Genomic DNA, 16,882 nt, shown 5'->3' with positions numbered 1-16,882 from the left:
GCTAGAATGTTGAGGCTGGGCCCCACGCACAACTGCAGCAGCAGCAGCGTTCGCATGCTCTCTCATGCAAAGTTGTGCCTCTAGTGGCGGGTGCTGGCTCTATATGAAGCTGAGGCGGCAGTTTCATGATCAGAAAGAACATGGAAGGACTCTGGTATTAGGTATGCCAATCAGGGTTCCAAATTTGTGGTGCATAATCCAGTTTTGAGTAGACATGTGTGGTAAGCTAAATGTATAAATTCAAGTTGCCCTTAAAGGGACTCGCAACCAATTTTTATGTTTTTTTTTTTTAAGTACAAGCGAAAGTTTACCGCTCAGAGTGTTGAATAATGCATTGGTAATGAAGAAAAGGTTGTGCAACATCTTTGCAGTGAAGATGTAGTCATTCACAGGATACATGCTGGAAACAGCGACAGGTGAGAGGGATAACGATTAAACACTAGAGGCCGATGACAAGCGTGGTCGTAGCTGTGAGAAAGTATACCGTATTTACTCACATAATAGTAGCACTTTCTTGTCAAAAAAATTTACGCAAACTCAGGGGTGCGATCATTATGCGGGCTAAATTTCCCACGAGAAGAAACATTTTCATTTTATTTCATTCATTTCATTTATTTAGCTTAAAGACCCACTAGGGGGTATTACATAAGGAGTGGGTGTACATAAAAAATAAAACACTCAAATTTGTGACAACAGGTACTCAGTCACATTGGCAGAAAAAGATGATGGACAGGTGAGAATGGTGATATTGCGAGGAAGGCTGTTCCAGTCTTTAGCTAGCTGCATGAGGAAAAAAAGGTGCTTAAAAATTAACAGTTCTCATACGTGTACGGGAAACTTGCAGTTGGTGACCAGTGCGAGGAGATATGTATGCGGGCGGTGTTATGTAAGGGGCACTGTTAAGTGATGAATGGTTAAGCTTATAGAATAGACAAAGTGCTGCTATGCGTCGGCAGAGGGATAAAGCTTGCAGCCCAGATTCTGCTTTGAGGGTAAGGAAATTGCTGTAAGGAAATTCTTAAAGCTCTTTTTTGTTACTAAATGTTATGCTCGCCGTTTTCAAAGTATTGAGTTTCATGCTCCATTTGTCACACCATGGACTGATTGAATGTAATGTATCATTTAGTCTGACTTGATCAGAGTGTTCATTAATGCTGGTATAAACAACACAATCGCCCACAAAAAGTCGGATCTTCACAAGTGGGTGCACTGATAAATAGATATCATTGACATAAACCAAAAACAGCAGTGGACCAAGCACTGACCGTTGTGGTATTCCTGAGTGCATGCACATGTAGCGTGTCAGAGATGCAGTCATTAACAGCCACGTATTGTTTCCTTGAAGGTAAGAAGAGGAAAGGGAGTTAACCGAAGGGCCTGATCTTTATTAAGCATATCATGAGAAGTCAACAAAGAAAGACATAGGGGAAATTACTTGTACTTACTAACTGAATTAAAGAAAAGAAACGGGGCACCATCCTCATGGTTGGTTAGTTTTGTATTCATGCAATTGTATTCAGCTTTGTCTCTCAGTAAATGGAACTCCTGATAAACGGAACCAATTTCCCTAGTACCTTGAAGTTCCGTTTAAAGAGTGTCCACTATATAGGGATCACACAGCCAATTTCCAGTTGTTATTTGGACTGCCAGTTCTTTGGATTGTCGCTGTAGTTTATAGCCATAGACTGTGAGCTGATTAATTTGGCCACGAATTGTTTTGGCTGGAGCTCTAGTTTTACATGTCCAATCCAGTGAGGCAACATGGCCAGCAGCAACAGGTGTATTGGACAACCCTTGCTGTGCCTCTAGCACTTGGGTTTTGGTCGCGTCATGTGTGGTGTGTGTGCAGTGGCAGGTGTCAAAAAAGCCAAAGGCTTTTGTGCTTGGTTGCTGATCATTCATTTTTGTAGCAAGGTCTGCTGTTGAGGCATGCTCTGTGGTATTAGCTACCATGCAAAACATCACTCTCCACCAGAAGTCTCTGTGGAACCATTGCAAGCCTCTGAAACAAAAGTGGGCCAGCTCATGATGCATGGTATCACTGCACATGCAAATGTTTATATGGTGATGTAGCGTGACACTATTTTTGTCAATCCCTGCAGTTCTACACCACATTTGCATTCGTGTGTCGGTCCAAGCCTGACTGCAATGAGGTGCATGCCTACGTCTCCTTTGTTCCGGTAAGTGGCTCATACGGTCTGTGCCCATATGTTTGTGTCCACCTCGTGCTGTCGCTTGTTGCAGATCTTGAGCTACATCATCCTGCGCAACATCAGTGGCCTGCTGCGCACTCGTTACAGCACCTTCTTTGCCTGGTTTGGAAAGATCTCCCTTGAGGTAGGCTGGCCATGTTTTTGCAATAGTATGCAGAGCAATGATTGATTCCTTAGCTACTTTCACGGGCATGTTTCTAAGTTGTTTTGTTTTTCATCTGGTTTAAGAAGATTTCATTTTATGCGTTGAAATGAATGTTGTAAGTCTCGGTATGGGCACAAGTTACCCAATATGTGAGCCTAGTTGATCATCAGGCACACAAGGTACTGAAAAACTTTCTTTCTATATATTTTAAATGTTTCAAATGGTGGAGTGTACTTTGTGTGGGCAGGTGCTTTAATAAATTTGTGATGTATGCTTCATCTTCATTTGGTTTTGTTAGCTTATATTTTTGCTCCAGCATTAGTGTTACTGATGCCTTAAGCAGCAGGAATATTCTCTCCAATGTACTTTTGTCCACAGGCACCTGTAGCAGGAACAAAGGTCTGAAGTTGATCATGACATATGTTATGCTGCAAGGCGACATATTGTTTGGTGGCATGCTTTAGTTTAGTGGTATAAGCAGAAATTGCTGTTTCAGCAAGGTGAGTTGTCAGTTTATTTGCTCGTAAGAAATTTAGAAACAACTGCAAGCAGCTCTTGTTCTAGATTTGGAGCATAGGCCTGGCCACAGTGCTGCTAGCTTACTTTCTGACACTGTGCACACAACCAGTGTCTATTAGAACTGGTTGTTAGATTGATTTTCAAATCATGCATTTGCACCTATGCACAAGACATTGCTAAAAGAAAACCCTCGCTAAATTCCGGAAACCTGTTGGGAGAAAGGCAACTTAGTCCGACTGGTTGTTATTCTCACATTTCACAGGGGTTTGAGAATTCCTATGGGCGGCAGGTGTTTGCTGTGTTCCCAAGCGCGGACCCTTCCTTGAACACTGAATACTGCGAGCACAAACAAGTGCCAGTCATCAGGCATAGACTAGCTTATCACACGGATCAGTTAACTATAAGGAGAAAGGTGCACCCTGACTCACAAATGTTCATCAAAACTGAGAGCTGGGCGAGTTGGTGTGGTTCCATCTTAACGAAAAAGTGCGCGAAAAAGACTAAGATGAGAAACGACAAGCTCTCTTACTCTCTTTCTTTCTAGTCTACATCTTTTTCACACACTTTTTCGTTAAGATGGAATCACAAATGGAGCTCTCATTTGTTTTTATCCCAAGACACACTTACCAGGTAACTTAACAATTTTAACCTCATTATATCATGCAGAATATATGTATTTAGCTTCTGAAAGCACGACAACGTTAGTGCCTCTGTATTGTAAAATGTTATGGGATATACTGCAACGTGAGTCACAGTGTGGAGTTGCATTTGAAGGTTGAAAATAGTCAAGTATCGTACCTGTAGCAATGGAGCAACACCGGGAACAAATGATTGCACCTTTTGGAGGCCTACTACATACAAAAACTTCCATTTTTTAACCTCCGGCTTGCTTGAAAGTATCTTTGTGTTTAAACAAGAATGATGCGTCTTGCTAGGTAGGCCCAACGTTTGCATGCACAGCACAATAGTTTCCACAGTTTCGTTGCTGAAATCCTTGAGACTGATCAAAATAAGGTAATCGGCAGCAGGGACCCTTTCAGCCTCAATAAAACACCTTGATTCTATGGCACAAACAAGAAACTTGAGTACAGCACCAAATGAAAGAGCTGCCGTGAACCTAGATGTCGTAGCTGTCTTTGTTTATATGGACAGTGTTGTCAGCACAAGTGACGGATTCTAGAGTTGCTTTAGAGGGTCTTCTGTTTAGTACTATACTGCTACTCATGTTTATCAATGTTATTTCTAGATGAGCCAGGTAGAATTGGCCACAAAAGCTTAATTGATCGCTGACGCAGCACATGCTTGGAAATACACGGTGTAGAATGCGTCCATACGAATAACCGGGACAACACCATACTCTTCATTTATGACCTCCAAAATCTGGCAGCGCGCGTCGCGAAGCTATGACCTGCTGAGTTGTTGCTGTGCATCAGAGACCGCTCTGTCGCGTGATCTGAGAGCAGTGTTGCCGAATGTCGGCGAGCAAAAGTAGCTAGATGCTAATGTGAAACTAGCTAGAAGTAGCTAAAAAATCCAGCAAGGAGCTAAAAATGGATAAATGTTTGAAGCGATTTTTTTAAACATATTCTGGGTATATAACACATTTGTTGGCAGCTGCATTATCATAAAAGATTAAACACAACTCTCAAGTCATCTTTTCTTGCAGGCAACTATGCAGAACATGTATGAATGCATAATAAATGTGCTCCCGTATTGATTCCAATGATTCCAATAATTTAGGGAAGGCGTAATTTTCTCAAAGCATCAAGGTTTGTGCGCTCACGAAAGATGAGCTGCAAATGCATCACTGCTCTGTAAACATGTAAAAAATGTACTACATATAATTTATGCTAAATATAGCTCCTTAGCTATTTTAGCTCATTTATGCCTAATGCGAAGGTTGTGGGATTGTTCCCCACCTGCGGCAAGTTGTTTTTGCATCGGCTTTCATTTCCATTAATTTATCATTTCTGTATTTCATTTATTAAGCACAAGTAACTTCCCCTATGTTGTCCTTGGTGTGAGTGTTTGTTGGCTTCTTATGATATGACTAATAAAAATCAAGCCCCTCGGTTAACTCCCATTCTTCTCATTCATTACATAACGAGGGTCTCGAATCTGGCAACATTGATGCCTTAAGAGGAAGCTTTAGCTCGGGCCCAACTCCGACGCGGCCTATTCAAATACATGTAAAACGCAAATGTTTTTCTGAGATAACCCCTGGACCGATTTTAATTAAATTTGTTGCATTCGAGAGAGAAAGCTGAATTCTAGTGACTGTTGGTAGCAGAACTTCAATTTAGGTCCTGAATTTTGTTTAAAAAATTTTCAAAAATTTGAAAGTTTGAAGAAAAATAGAAGCACAAAGTTTGCAGATTCATAGCTCGGTATGAAAAACAGATGTCATGATTCTGTAAATGGCATCCATTACAGAATCATGATGCCATCAGATCATTCAAAGCAGACAAATTCGATATGTCATTTTAAATCTTACGTCCATTTGTTACATTGTTTACCAGGGTTCTGCAAAAGTTGTATTTCCATATTATTAAATTTTTTTAGATTCATGTGTAACATATCAATTTTGTCCGCTTACTATTATATGCAATTCATGGAATTGTATTATCAGTTTTCGTTGCTGAGTTACAGAGTTGTAAACTTGATAGTTTCGTTTTTTGTCATAGCAAGACACGGGGCCAGCTGAGGGGGGAGGGGGGAATTTTAGAACTTCGCTTTTATGGTGTATGCATTACGTTTGATTCAGTGAACCCCTCAGATGATAATTTTTGGAGTTTTACTTTCCAAAACTACGGTGTGATTAAAAGGCACGCAGCAGTGGTGGACTCGGGATTAAATTTGAACACCTGAGGTTCTGGCATTCCGCCCCCATCGAAGTGTGACCGCTGCAGCCGGGGATCGAACCTGAGTCCTTGAGCTTAGCAGTGCTACTTTTCAAATATAATGACGTTTGGCAGAACCACAAGAATCCAACGATAGCACAAAGACAAAAGCCAATGAATTATAATATGCTCAGTTCGATGACTCTACTGGTGCAAATTCTAGGATTGCAGGTATTTTGGACTGTTCACCATGTTTGTGATATTTCTGCCCAAAACTTCTTTGGTAGCAAAGTGAAATAAAATCTGCAAAATGTTCCAATTAACTAGTTTTTTCAGGACTACAAAAAACTAAGCATATATAGATATCTCCTCATCCCAAGTGCCTTGCGGGCTTACTTTCATCACTTGTCACTCGCCCTCCCAGTTTCGGCGCTCGGGAAGTGTAGAGCAGCTTCCATAGAGTTACGCGAGTTGAGACATCAAATAATAAGTTCTGCTGTTTGCGCATGTGTTTTGTCGTATCTTATATTGTGTGTAATGAAGCAGACGCATCTCTTGTATCGGATAGCAGCTCAGCGACGACGACGACCCATGCTGTGATTTGCAAGAGCGCTCAGGTTGTTCACTGCTGCTAGGCTGCTGTCTATCTGCTGTCTCGCGCCTTCAATTAAACATCATTACATTTGGTGGAGATTGCTGCGATCCCTGAAGTCACCCTGGAGCTTCTCAATCGTACATTGCCCACCGTCACCATGACTGATGCAACCTACGCACCGACTGTAGCTACCCCTGTCACTTGCACCGGCGTTCTCCGTCAACGCGACCCGGCCATCTTTTGCGGGACCGATGAATATGACGTCGAAGACTGGCTGTCCTCCTATGAATGTGTAAGCGCTCACAATAAGTGGGACGACCAGTCTAAACTGAATAACGTCATATTTTGCCTTGCTGATGTCGCAGATCTCTGGTTTAAGAACCACGAATCTGACATTTCGAGTCGGTCCGCATTCAAGACACATTTCGCCGAAGTGTTCGGCTGCCCCGCTGTCCACAAGCTACGCGCCAAACAGCGTCTACGCCAGCAAGCACAGCAACCGGGCGAGAGCTTCTCCAGGTATATTGAGGATGTCTTGGATCTCTGCAGCCATGTTAATCGAACGATGGCGGAGTACGAGAAGATTAACCATATTCTAAAGGGTATTGAGGATGATGTGTTTCAAATGCTGCTGGCCAAGGGTCCAACCAACGTCGCCGCACTCTTCAACCTGTGTCAGAGTTTCGACGAATTGCGCCGCCAACGTAACGTCACTCGCCAAAACGTCCCACAGGCTGACTCGGTCTCGGCCATTGCTGTTGCCGCGGGCCATACCGATCCTTCTGCTCTCGTCCTTCAGCTCAAGGATTTCATACGCGAGGAAGTGGCCTGCCAGCTGTCGTTACTCCCTCACAGTCAGGAGCCTGCCCCAAAACTGACTTCGGCCGTGCAACAAGCCACCCGAGCTCAAATATCTGACGCACTTACCCCTTCATATTTAAAACAGCGCCAAAAAAAACTTGGACAAGGGAGGACACAGGACGAGCGCTGACTGCCAACAACACCTTTATTGGAGCCTGCGCAAATATATACAGTTTGCAACGGGCATAAAAAGAGTGAAAGAAGAAGGGGAAGGCGAGTCATCGTCAGTCAACTCCTGCTGCGCATGCGTCAATAACATTAAACAATATAAAAGTAACCATAACATGGTGGACACAGGCCAAACTGATTAACTTCTAAGGAACTTAAGTTCTTTATCACAAAGTGCTATTGAAGGGGAACTAACACAGGTGGCTCCTAACTGACGCATTGAAAATGCCTCAAAGATTTCTCTGGCCATCTGATTGCTGTGCCTTTTCAACACACGTGTGTCGTCAAGGAGTGGTGAACAGTCACACTTTGCACAATGAACAGCCAGATTACTGCCAGTCTTAATCTTGACACAATGCGCATGCTCACGCAAACGTTCATTGATACAGTGTGCTGTTTGCCCTATGTAAGTGCAGCTGCAAGAGGTGGGAATGGAATACGCTACATTGGTACTGCAATCAACAGGCTTGGTGACATGTTGCTTATTGCACAGTCCAGGTGTTCTCCGGCTTTCGTTGACTTTTTTGCACATCCTTCCCAACTTGTTAGGCGCAGTGAACACGACCTTTATACCAGCCCGGCCTACGGCTTTCTTGATGCGATGGGGCACACCATGTATATACGGGATCGCAACAGTCTTGGTTAAGACATCACCCGCTTCGCACTGTTTCTTAGGGGAACTAGCCTCTTGCAATAAAACTTCCGCCAAGGATGACAGCAGTTGTTCAGGATAGCCACTTGCTTTATGCCGCTGGATTGGAGAGGCTGCTGGACATCGAGTGGTGGCAAGAGCGAACGACCGCATTTCTAAGGGCCCCTAGGGCAATGGAGCACTTCACCACTTTAGAATAGTTGGATGTATAAGGGAGAAGGTGTTTTTTGGAACGCGGGGCATACATCCAACACGTGTGACCTTCCTGGAGGTGTAGTGCAAGGTCTAGGAAGCAGATTTGGCCTTTTTCCGGCAATTCTCCTGTGCACGTCAAACCTCGATAGATGCTCCTGATTTTTTCAAACACTTGGTCGACCAGGGTTGTGGCTTCATTAGGCTGGGCAGAAAGGATAACCAGAAAATCATCATCGTAGCGAAACACCTTCTTAACAGGAATTGTGCTGAGTTGCTCCTGGAGGAGACTATCATAGTGTGCCAACAATAGATCACTCATTATGGGCGCAATACGAGAGCCTATGCATATCCCGTTCTTTTGCACATAAAACTCTTCTTTATGCAGGACGACAGTAGATCTTAGGTAAATCTGCAGCAGGTCCAGCAAATTGGCGACGCTGGCGCCAACCACATTCTGGAACCGGACTTCACCTATCGTTTCTATGCCTTCCTGCACAACGGTGAAGAGGTCATATTGAGGTAGGGAATAATATAGGTCCTTGATGTCTTCCAAGAATGCCTGTGCTCTTTTAATGCTTGACTCCTTTAGGAACTGGTCTACCTCTGTCGAGTTGCGTATTAAAAACGGGTCATTTATGGGAAGCTGCCTGAGACCTTCCAGAAGGTAGGACCCTAGGCACTCTTGCCAAGTGGCCACTTCCGAAACAATGACTCTGAAGGGGTGGCCCATCTTGGGAGTTTTAACAGTAAAAAAGGCGGAAAGGCACACTCTCTTGGAGCGCTTCATCACCTTGGACAACTTTTCTAGACCGGCTTCATCACATCTGCTTACGGCGAACTTCTTGGTCTTGGAAGGGTTGAACCCAGCGGCAACTTTGACATTTTCTTTGAGTGCACTTTCTGCAGAAAGGTGAAATTGCAGGGAGTGGCATACAACAAAGCCGCCTTCTTTATCTGACACTAGCAACATTAAGTCACTACTCCACAGCGATTCGATGATGCTTGATACCTTCGGTTGACAGGGACCAGAGGATCCCAATGAAAGTGCATCAACACACTCCAGAACCGCCCTTTCGCAGTCGGGGGAAGCGGCTCTACTTGCAGTCGTTCTAACAAGGGTGTCGGGGTTGTCGGACGATCCTACGGCTGTCAAGCTGATGTAGGAGTCGTCGGACTAACTCGCCGCTGCCACCATTTGAAGGAGTCGGAGGTCGTAGATGAGGAACTCGGTTAACAGGATTTATTTACAGGATTAACATATTTTAAGACAAGATACATTGGCAGTCTAGCGCGACTCCCATATGGAGCCCGCAAGATTAACATTCAGCAAAACAGCATTCGAGCACACAGCTCACTACTACATTTTGGCATAACATCGAGCACTCAGCTCCTTACGACGAGCACGACACGAGCACGAGCACCCTCTAGCAGTAGGCAAACGCTGCTTATAAGCCTCCGCTTGACGTCATAGTTCGACGTCATCGTTCGGCGTGGACGGAGCACGAATGGTCGGGAATGTGCGTCCAATCCTGGTAAACTTGCCGCCGCCCCGCAGTACAGCCCACACACACAAAGGCTAACACGTTCGAGCCTACACACACAAAGGCTAATGCGTTCGAGGGCTTTGTAGAACTCTCGGTACAGCATAGCCCGCGATGTCGTCGACCGAGGCCCTCGCAGAACTTTGCGCCGTCCCGGGTGGCGCGGCGGCGCACCACATTCCAGAGCTGACCGCGCGCCACGTGGCCGCCTGTCATCCGTAGTTCTCAGAAGGCACCTCGTCTGGGGGGGTTGGAACACGCGCAGCGGGCTGAAAGCTGGCACGTCGCCACCCCCATACGGCCATTCCTAACAGCTCCTCCATGGCCCGGAAAATCTCGCCTGGCCAGTGCTGGCAACCGCTGGGCAGGAAGAGAATGGCTGGCGAGCAAGATGACGGCTTTGCTCTCTGCAACCCCTGCGTACTTGGAATGCCTTCAACCATCTCACAACAACTGGCACAGAAGAGTCGACCCGGCAACACAATACCGCTCAGCGTTCAAACGCCCGGAATTAGCTGCTAACCCACCAGGCCTCCTATCACAATTTCCATGCAAGTCACTCAACTGGGAATCCCAAATTTTGCCCCAAAATTTCGTGCCACCAAAGCGAGCGTTCACGTTCCTCCTGAGTTCGACCAAACCCGGCCGTCGCGCTGCTCAAGAGTAAAGGGTTACGCAGAATTAAACCGAACGCTTTCAAACACCAATACTCAAACATCACTTCAGCAGCTTAACTTCGCGAACAGCCTGTTCTTACCCGGTCACAGTGGTGTACTTATCTCATGTACTGCTGTCACTGAACCGTCTGGCCAACTCTACAGGTACGTCATCACAAACGCGCTAAGTTTGAGGTCCCTATTCCGAACACGTGCTTGCATCATACAAAGTTTTCATCACGCTGACTCACATTTGTTCCTTTAATCCACACAGGACACGTTCCTTAAACAAACAACCACACTTGCGTAACTTACGTAACACAGAGGAACCTTTGAACAAATGTGTCTTTTACTAACTAGCTCTTCGCACGCGTACTAGAGAAGTCAGAATACGGTTGCCCTCGACATACACGAGCAACCCAGTCAAAAACCTTCTGCTTCCTTCCGTCCGCACAGGACACGCGCTAATAGACCTAAGAGCTTTTCTCAGTGCAAATCCCACACTTACTGAATACCTACGCGCTTAACCTTAAAATTCCAAAAAAAACACTTAAAAAGAAAGAAGGTTAAATAACACACACGCGCGTTACGATAGGCCTCTCAACGATAACCTTGACCTTCAGGTTACTCACACACACAAACAAAAAAAAAAAAAGCCTATCTACTTATTAATGACCATCTCGCGAGACTACAGGTTTACATAAAACGCGTCTTTCAAATCACGGAGCTTCTCAAACGAAAACACAAACAAAGCTCAAACCTTACATATTGAAAGAACTCCTAGTCTCAAATCGCGAAAATTAGTAAATGTTCAAAAATAAAACAAAACACGTTTCACTTCTGTGGAAGCTCTCTTGGCTTCCCGTTCCCGATTGCTTACGACTGACTCATACTTTCAGCCGGACCCGTGGTGGTCGCACTTTACAAGCTACTCTGGCTACGGAGGAACAACAAAAGGGCTGACTCACTATCAGCTCCCCCAAGACGTCACGGTCTCCTGCCAATTTGCGTCCTCCCGCCCCGCTTTCAACAGGACCTCGACTGACCGCGTCGCTACTCCCCACCTGGTCTCGTCTTGCCACCTTGCGCTTCTTTGAACTGCACGCTGAGCTTCGAAGAGAACGACGGAACGACGAGGAATTTGACTGCCCCGTGCCCTTTGTCCGCGTCCATGCAGAACAAGCTTCTCGGTCCCCCTTTGACCGGTGGCTCGAACTTGTTCGATGCGTCAACATCGTCCGTGACGACCGCACCTTTCTTTTCTCCGCGCCCTGCCTTCTCGCGCTTGTCGCCGTCTTTGGCTTCGCTACATTAGTCACCGCATTCCGATCTTTTCGGCGCTTCTTTCTGCGGCGCTTTCTCCTCGAACTCTCTTTCATGCCGTCATCTCGCGCCTCGTGCTGGCCGTTACACATCTCGTCGGCCCAGATCGGTCTCTTACCCGCACAGTCTGATTGATTTTCATTTAAATCAACATTATCTCTGCCTCGACTGGCGGACAGCTCAACCGACTCTGGCACAATGCAGCAGGCTTTACTCGAGTTAGACAACTCGCACTCTTGCGAACTGCCCTCTACTACATTGCCCAGCGCACGCTGTGCATCGGCACACAGCCCGTCGGTATCGATCGCTGTCTCACGCGCACAGTCCGAATGATTAATAACTGAATCATCCCTCTCTAGGCTACCTAGACTGGCGGAGAGCCGCACCGATCCCTGGACAATGCAGTTGTTCTCTCGTGAGCTACGGAGCTCGCCATCCCGAGAACTACTCTCAACTGCACCGTCCAGCTGGCACTTCTCTTCTGCACGCAGATCTGACTCGACATGGGTGCTCGCGTCTGTCAAGTCAACAGTACCCTGTACCTCGCTAACGACCTTGATACCATGAGATGCGACGCACACACGCGGTAACTGTGCCAATTTGTTCGCAGCTGGCCTAGCTGTCTCTACAGTCCTCTGTTGGCACAGCACCTCGTCGCTCTCACTCTGGCCTTCAACGGCCTCTGCTGCCACTAAGGCATCGTTAGGTGCTAACACTTCGAGTTCACTTATGAACGTGTTGCTATTCTCACAGGTACTACTACTCTCGGCTTTCGACTGAAATCTGCTGTCGACATCCTGCCACTTTCGCAGCGTCCAGCCTACAGATTTTTCAAGCCGCTGTTGACTTTGTTCGATTAACTGCTCGAAACCTTCAATCTTTATGTTCAATGCCTCAATGTACTGCCTTCTTACTTCTGTTAGGCCTTTTTCCTGTGAAATGCTTTTCAGTTCCTGCCTAGCTTCTTCCTGTTCTTGCTTAAATTCTTCCTGTTCCTGGCTAATTGCTTCCTGTTCCCGCTTTTTGCTTAGAATTCGTTTGCCCATTTGTTCTATGAATTTTGAATCATTGTTGCTTTCTAGAATTGCCTTACGAATTTCTGCTTCCGTCAAGTCCTCCTCTACGTTTACCTCGATCTCCTCACACAACCACAACAGGTCAGCTCTCGTCAAACACATTAGGACCATGGTCGCTACTTTAAGCTTTGGTTCTGCTGTCACACAATACTTGTTGCGATACTCACGCAAATCAAAATACAAGTAAAAGATCCCCAGCGAATCAAATCCAAAAACACAGGGAAATTGAAGCCTGGTAAATCTTACAGCCAAAACCAAACGCTTACCCACTGAAGCAGCACCATATCACCAGTCCTTCCCCGCCGTATCCGGTCAGTTGCAAGAGGTGGTCGCCCAAGTCGCCTCCAACTTGATCAGGATGCCGGTCGGTCACCATGTGCCAACGTCCGTCAGCTGCCGTTGTTGTCTCCCGAGTCGTAGGCCGATCTAGGAGCTGTAGTCGGATCCCTCCGCTGCCATTCAGTTGTCAGATTCGTCGGAGTTGAAGCGGTCGTACTTGTAGGACGATCGGAGAAACTTGGGGCCACAGGACTAGGCGCGCAGGATTTAATGGCAGCATTTACATTTTATAACATGAGGTACATTGGCAGTCTTGCGCGACTGCCATATGGAGCCCGCAAGATTAACATTCAGCAAAACAGCATTCGAGCACACAGCTCACTACTACATTTTGGCATAACATCGAGCACTCAGCTCCTTACGACGAGCACGACACGAGCACGAGCACCCTCTAGCAGTAGGCAAACGCTGCTTATAAGCCTCCGCTTGACGTCATAGTTCGACGTCATCGTTCGGCGTGGACGGAGCACGAATGGTCGGGAATGTGCGTCCAATCCTGGTAAACTTGCCGCCGCCCCGCAGTACAGCCCACACACACAAAGGCTAACACGTTCGAGCCTACACACACAAAGGCTAACGCGTTCGAGGGCTTTGTAGAACTCTCGGTACAGCATAGCCCGCGGTGTCGTCGACCGAGGCCCTCGCAGAACTTTGCGCCGTCCCGGGTGGCGCGGCGGCGCACCACATTCCAGAGCTGACCGCACGCCACGTGGCCGCCTGTCATCCGTAGTTCTCAGAAGGCGCCTCGTCTGGGGGGGTTGGAACACGCGCAGCGGGCTGAAAGCTGGCACGTCGCCACCCCCGTACGGCCATTCCTAACAAGGGACAACGCTTCGACTTTGTCAACCTTAGACTCACAATTTATATAAAAAGGCTGTTGTAACAGTTAAACTTTCACATAATAAATGTGTAAACGGTTGGACCAGTAATAGTTATATATCCATTTAAATCTAGAAAAAAATATTGTGCATAAATGGAAAATTTCCTAAAAGGATGAGGCGCCAGTGCTGATAGGCTGATAAAAGAAGGCACCCAGTCCGTTGCAGAACCGGATCACGCCGAATGCGCATCTCAAAAAGTGATGAAAGGCTCATTTTTTACATTTGCGGCTATGGGACTAGGAAGTTTGTTCTAAAAACAAAGTGTGAACACTGTCGCGATATTCTACTAACCAAGAAAGAATATGTTAGCCAGCTGAGCACAGCTGATTACACACGTCTAGCTGTGGGACAAGAGAGGCTTGCTGTACCCGTCTAGCCATCTCTTTATTAGATTTATCGGAGATTTTGAGAACCTTTTCACAATGTGTTTCAGTACTTTGGAGCTTCATCGTGAAAGCATGATGCATGGACGTTATTGAACTCGTCAGGAAAAAACAAGAAGTTGCGGTCGGGTGCCCCATTCGTGGCACTCGCTTGCTGCTGAAATTATTGCTTTTTATGTAACTACTCATCTCCATTTTTTTGCAAAGTCTTTAAAATGCGCGAATGCAAATGACTGTAAATCTTAAAAATATCTGAAGTTAAGCTGCTGTACGTGAGGCTGGAAAATTTGAATATGTTTTAAATGTTCTAATCTTTTACACTTCTTATGGTGAAGCAATCCCAGCACCTCGGATGAATATTTTTTATTGATGTACTGTGATCCCTGTAGAAAGACACAAAGCCGATGCGTACCCCAGCATACCCAGCATACTCCCAGCATACTCAGCATACCCCAGCATACTCCGAGATGTCCACTCTGTACCTGTTTATAATGAATATTTGTTGTCTCATGTTATATTTTTGTCAGGCACGGAACATAGGAGGTCTCTATATTTGTTGATTATACATGTATTTATTATTCATATAGAGCAGGTTTGTATTCCTGAACAATTTTATGAGGTATCTGAAATAACACTTTTATGTTTGTACATAGCTTTCCGTATTTTTGATTTGGCAGTTATTTAATTTATACAGCAAGAAATGCTGCTGTACCTATGCTTTTAATTTAATTTTACTGGATATCTGTAAAGTCTCTTTCTGTGAGACACCTTTTGTGTAAAACCTTGTGGAATAAAGTTTACCTGGCATTGCTTTTATTTCTAATGTCTGCATTTAATACAAGCTTCGTCTAAGCAAGGCGAAGCTCGTTGCTGCATGCTATCTCTGAAGCGAAATAAGCTAACATGATTATGGCACTACGGCCATCTCTACTGTTTATCTCGTTTCCCTTAAGCTCTCTTTCGGTGCTCTTTGGATAATAAAGTACTAGTCGAAGGTAACAAATTGTCGAATGAAGAATTTGAATATGGCTGTAAACCACTGGCAACCGTGACTGGAAAGCTCGTAGTGGTGAACGAAGCTGTAACTGAAGCTTTGTACTTAAGTTGACTGCACGAGCAATTTAGTTTCTTTTTCATTACTCCTAATTATTGCATGCATCACCCTTTTGCCCAATTATCCATGTGAATAACTTTGTTTATATTCTCTCCTTGTGCGTGTGACTTCATTTTGCACGTTTCTATGCATGCACAGCTCCAACATTACCATTTCTGAACTATAGCACCGGAACTAGGCGGCACTGATGTCGTTCGACATAAGATTTTTGCGTTATCTTGCTGCTCCAGCACTGAGACAACGCTTAAAGATGGCTAAGTTCCATGTCATGCTGCACCATTGAAGTTAAGTAGCCTCCAAGTGTCTTGTGTAGAAACTGAACGCAAAAAAACTACAGCACGTAGCAGATGCGCCTGGCTTTCCGCTTGCTTCCCGAGCGCAGAAAGCCCACGGGCCCTAAAACGGGTCCGGCACTGCAGCGGCGCGGCGCGGCAATTCCCCGCAAAAGCCTCACGCGGGAGTTGGCACTTTGGACACTCTCGGTATTCTATGCAACTGTGCCCGTATTCCAGAGCGCTGTGTGAATCTGCACATGGCTCACATTGGTCGCAATGCTTGCAATGCAGCCGCTCTTTTTGACGCTAGCGCCAAAGCGTCGTTCAGTTACGGCTCTTTCGAATGGGCGGTACTTTAAGAAAGTGGCGACGCACATCCATGTTTACGTCGTCATGGCACCAGGAACAGCAGCCGCGCGGCACCTTCTCTCCAAAGCAGCTTTTTAAAAATTAATAAAGCGACTTGTCCGGCTCGCTATTCGCTTCCCCCACCTCCCCACCCATGTCGCATGCGCAGTTTTTTTGTTGTTGCTTTTGCCTGTGCCCACTGTGCGTTCTTTAATGCATGCGCACCGCGCAGTAGCTATTCTTTTTTTTTTTATTCAGGTACGCCGAATGGATGGCACGCCATGTGCGAGTACATAAATAACGCCAATCTGTCCTTCAAAGCATAAAGACTCATTGGAATTGTTTGTTCCAGACTCCAGTGCTGTGAAGACAGAACCCCGTAAGGGATATAAAGAGCGCGCTGCTCCATAGACAAGAATGCACTTTTGTAGTTGCTGGCACACACTACGGTGCTCCGTTGCTTGATGTTCACTCGCCCATAGCGATGTATTAAACCAGTTTGTTTCCCCGCAGGGGTGTCTGCGTCAGCAGGCGTTTGGTGTGTTGCGACACCACGTACCCGAGCACACGAGGGTTGGACCCTCCCGCGTGTAGCCGTGCGCGGCTTAGCCGTGTCTGGGGAAAGGGGGATTCTGGGGGTTGAGCTGATGCTGGGTGTTTGGACCTTTAAGGCCCCCCGGCGGAGGCAACACACCTCTTCGGCCTCGGCTTCACATAGACGGCACCTCCAGGCTCACCCACCTGGAGGAAATCGGCAG

At 46.1% G+C, this 16,882-nt stretch overlaps 1 protein-coding gene across 8 annotated transcripts in view; it reads left to right on the top strand.

Moving 5' to 3' along the window:
- The window catches only part of LOC135921906 (N-acetylneuraminate (7)9-O-acetyltransferase), a 243,303-nt gene that overhangs the window by 200,321 nt on the left and 26,100 nt on the right, over positions 1–16,882 (top strand). For 7 of the 8 annotated variants that reach the window (XM_065456310.2, XM_065456308.2, XM_065456311.2 and 4 more), the window contains 2 exons: positions 2,103–2,180; positions 2,245–2,337. The exons of the other annotated variant lie outside the window; for it this stretch is intronic. In XM_065456310.2, coding sequence (XP_065312382.1) covers positions 2,103–2,180; positions 2,245–2,337 — 171 coding nt within the window. The remainder of the gene's footprint in view (positions 1–2,102; positions 2,181–2,244; positions 2,338–16,882) is intronic. 8 annotated transcript variants of the gene reach the window in all.

This window comes from Dermacentor albipictus, chromosome 1, assembly GCF_038994185.2.
Source record: "Dermacentor albipictus isolate Rhodes 1998 colony chromosome 1, USDA_Dalb.pri_finalv2, whole genome shotgun sequence".
NCBI lineage: Eukaryota > Metazoa > Arthropoda > Arachnida > Ixodida > Ixodidae > Dermacentor > Dermacentor albipictus.
This window is presented reverse-complemented; position numbering and strand designations above follow the sequence as displayed.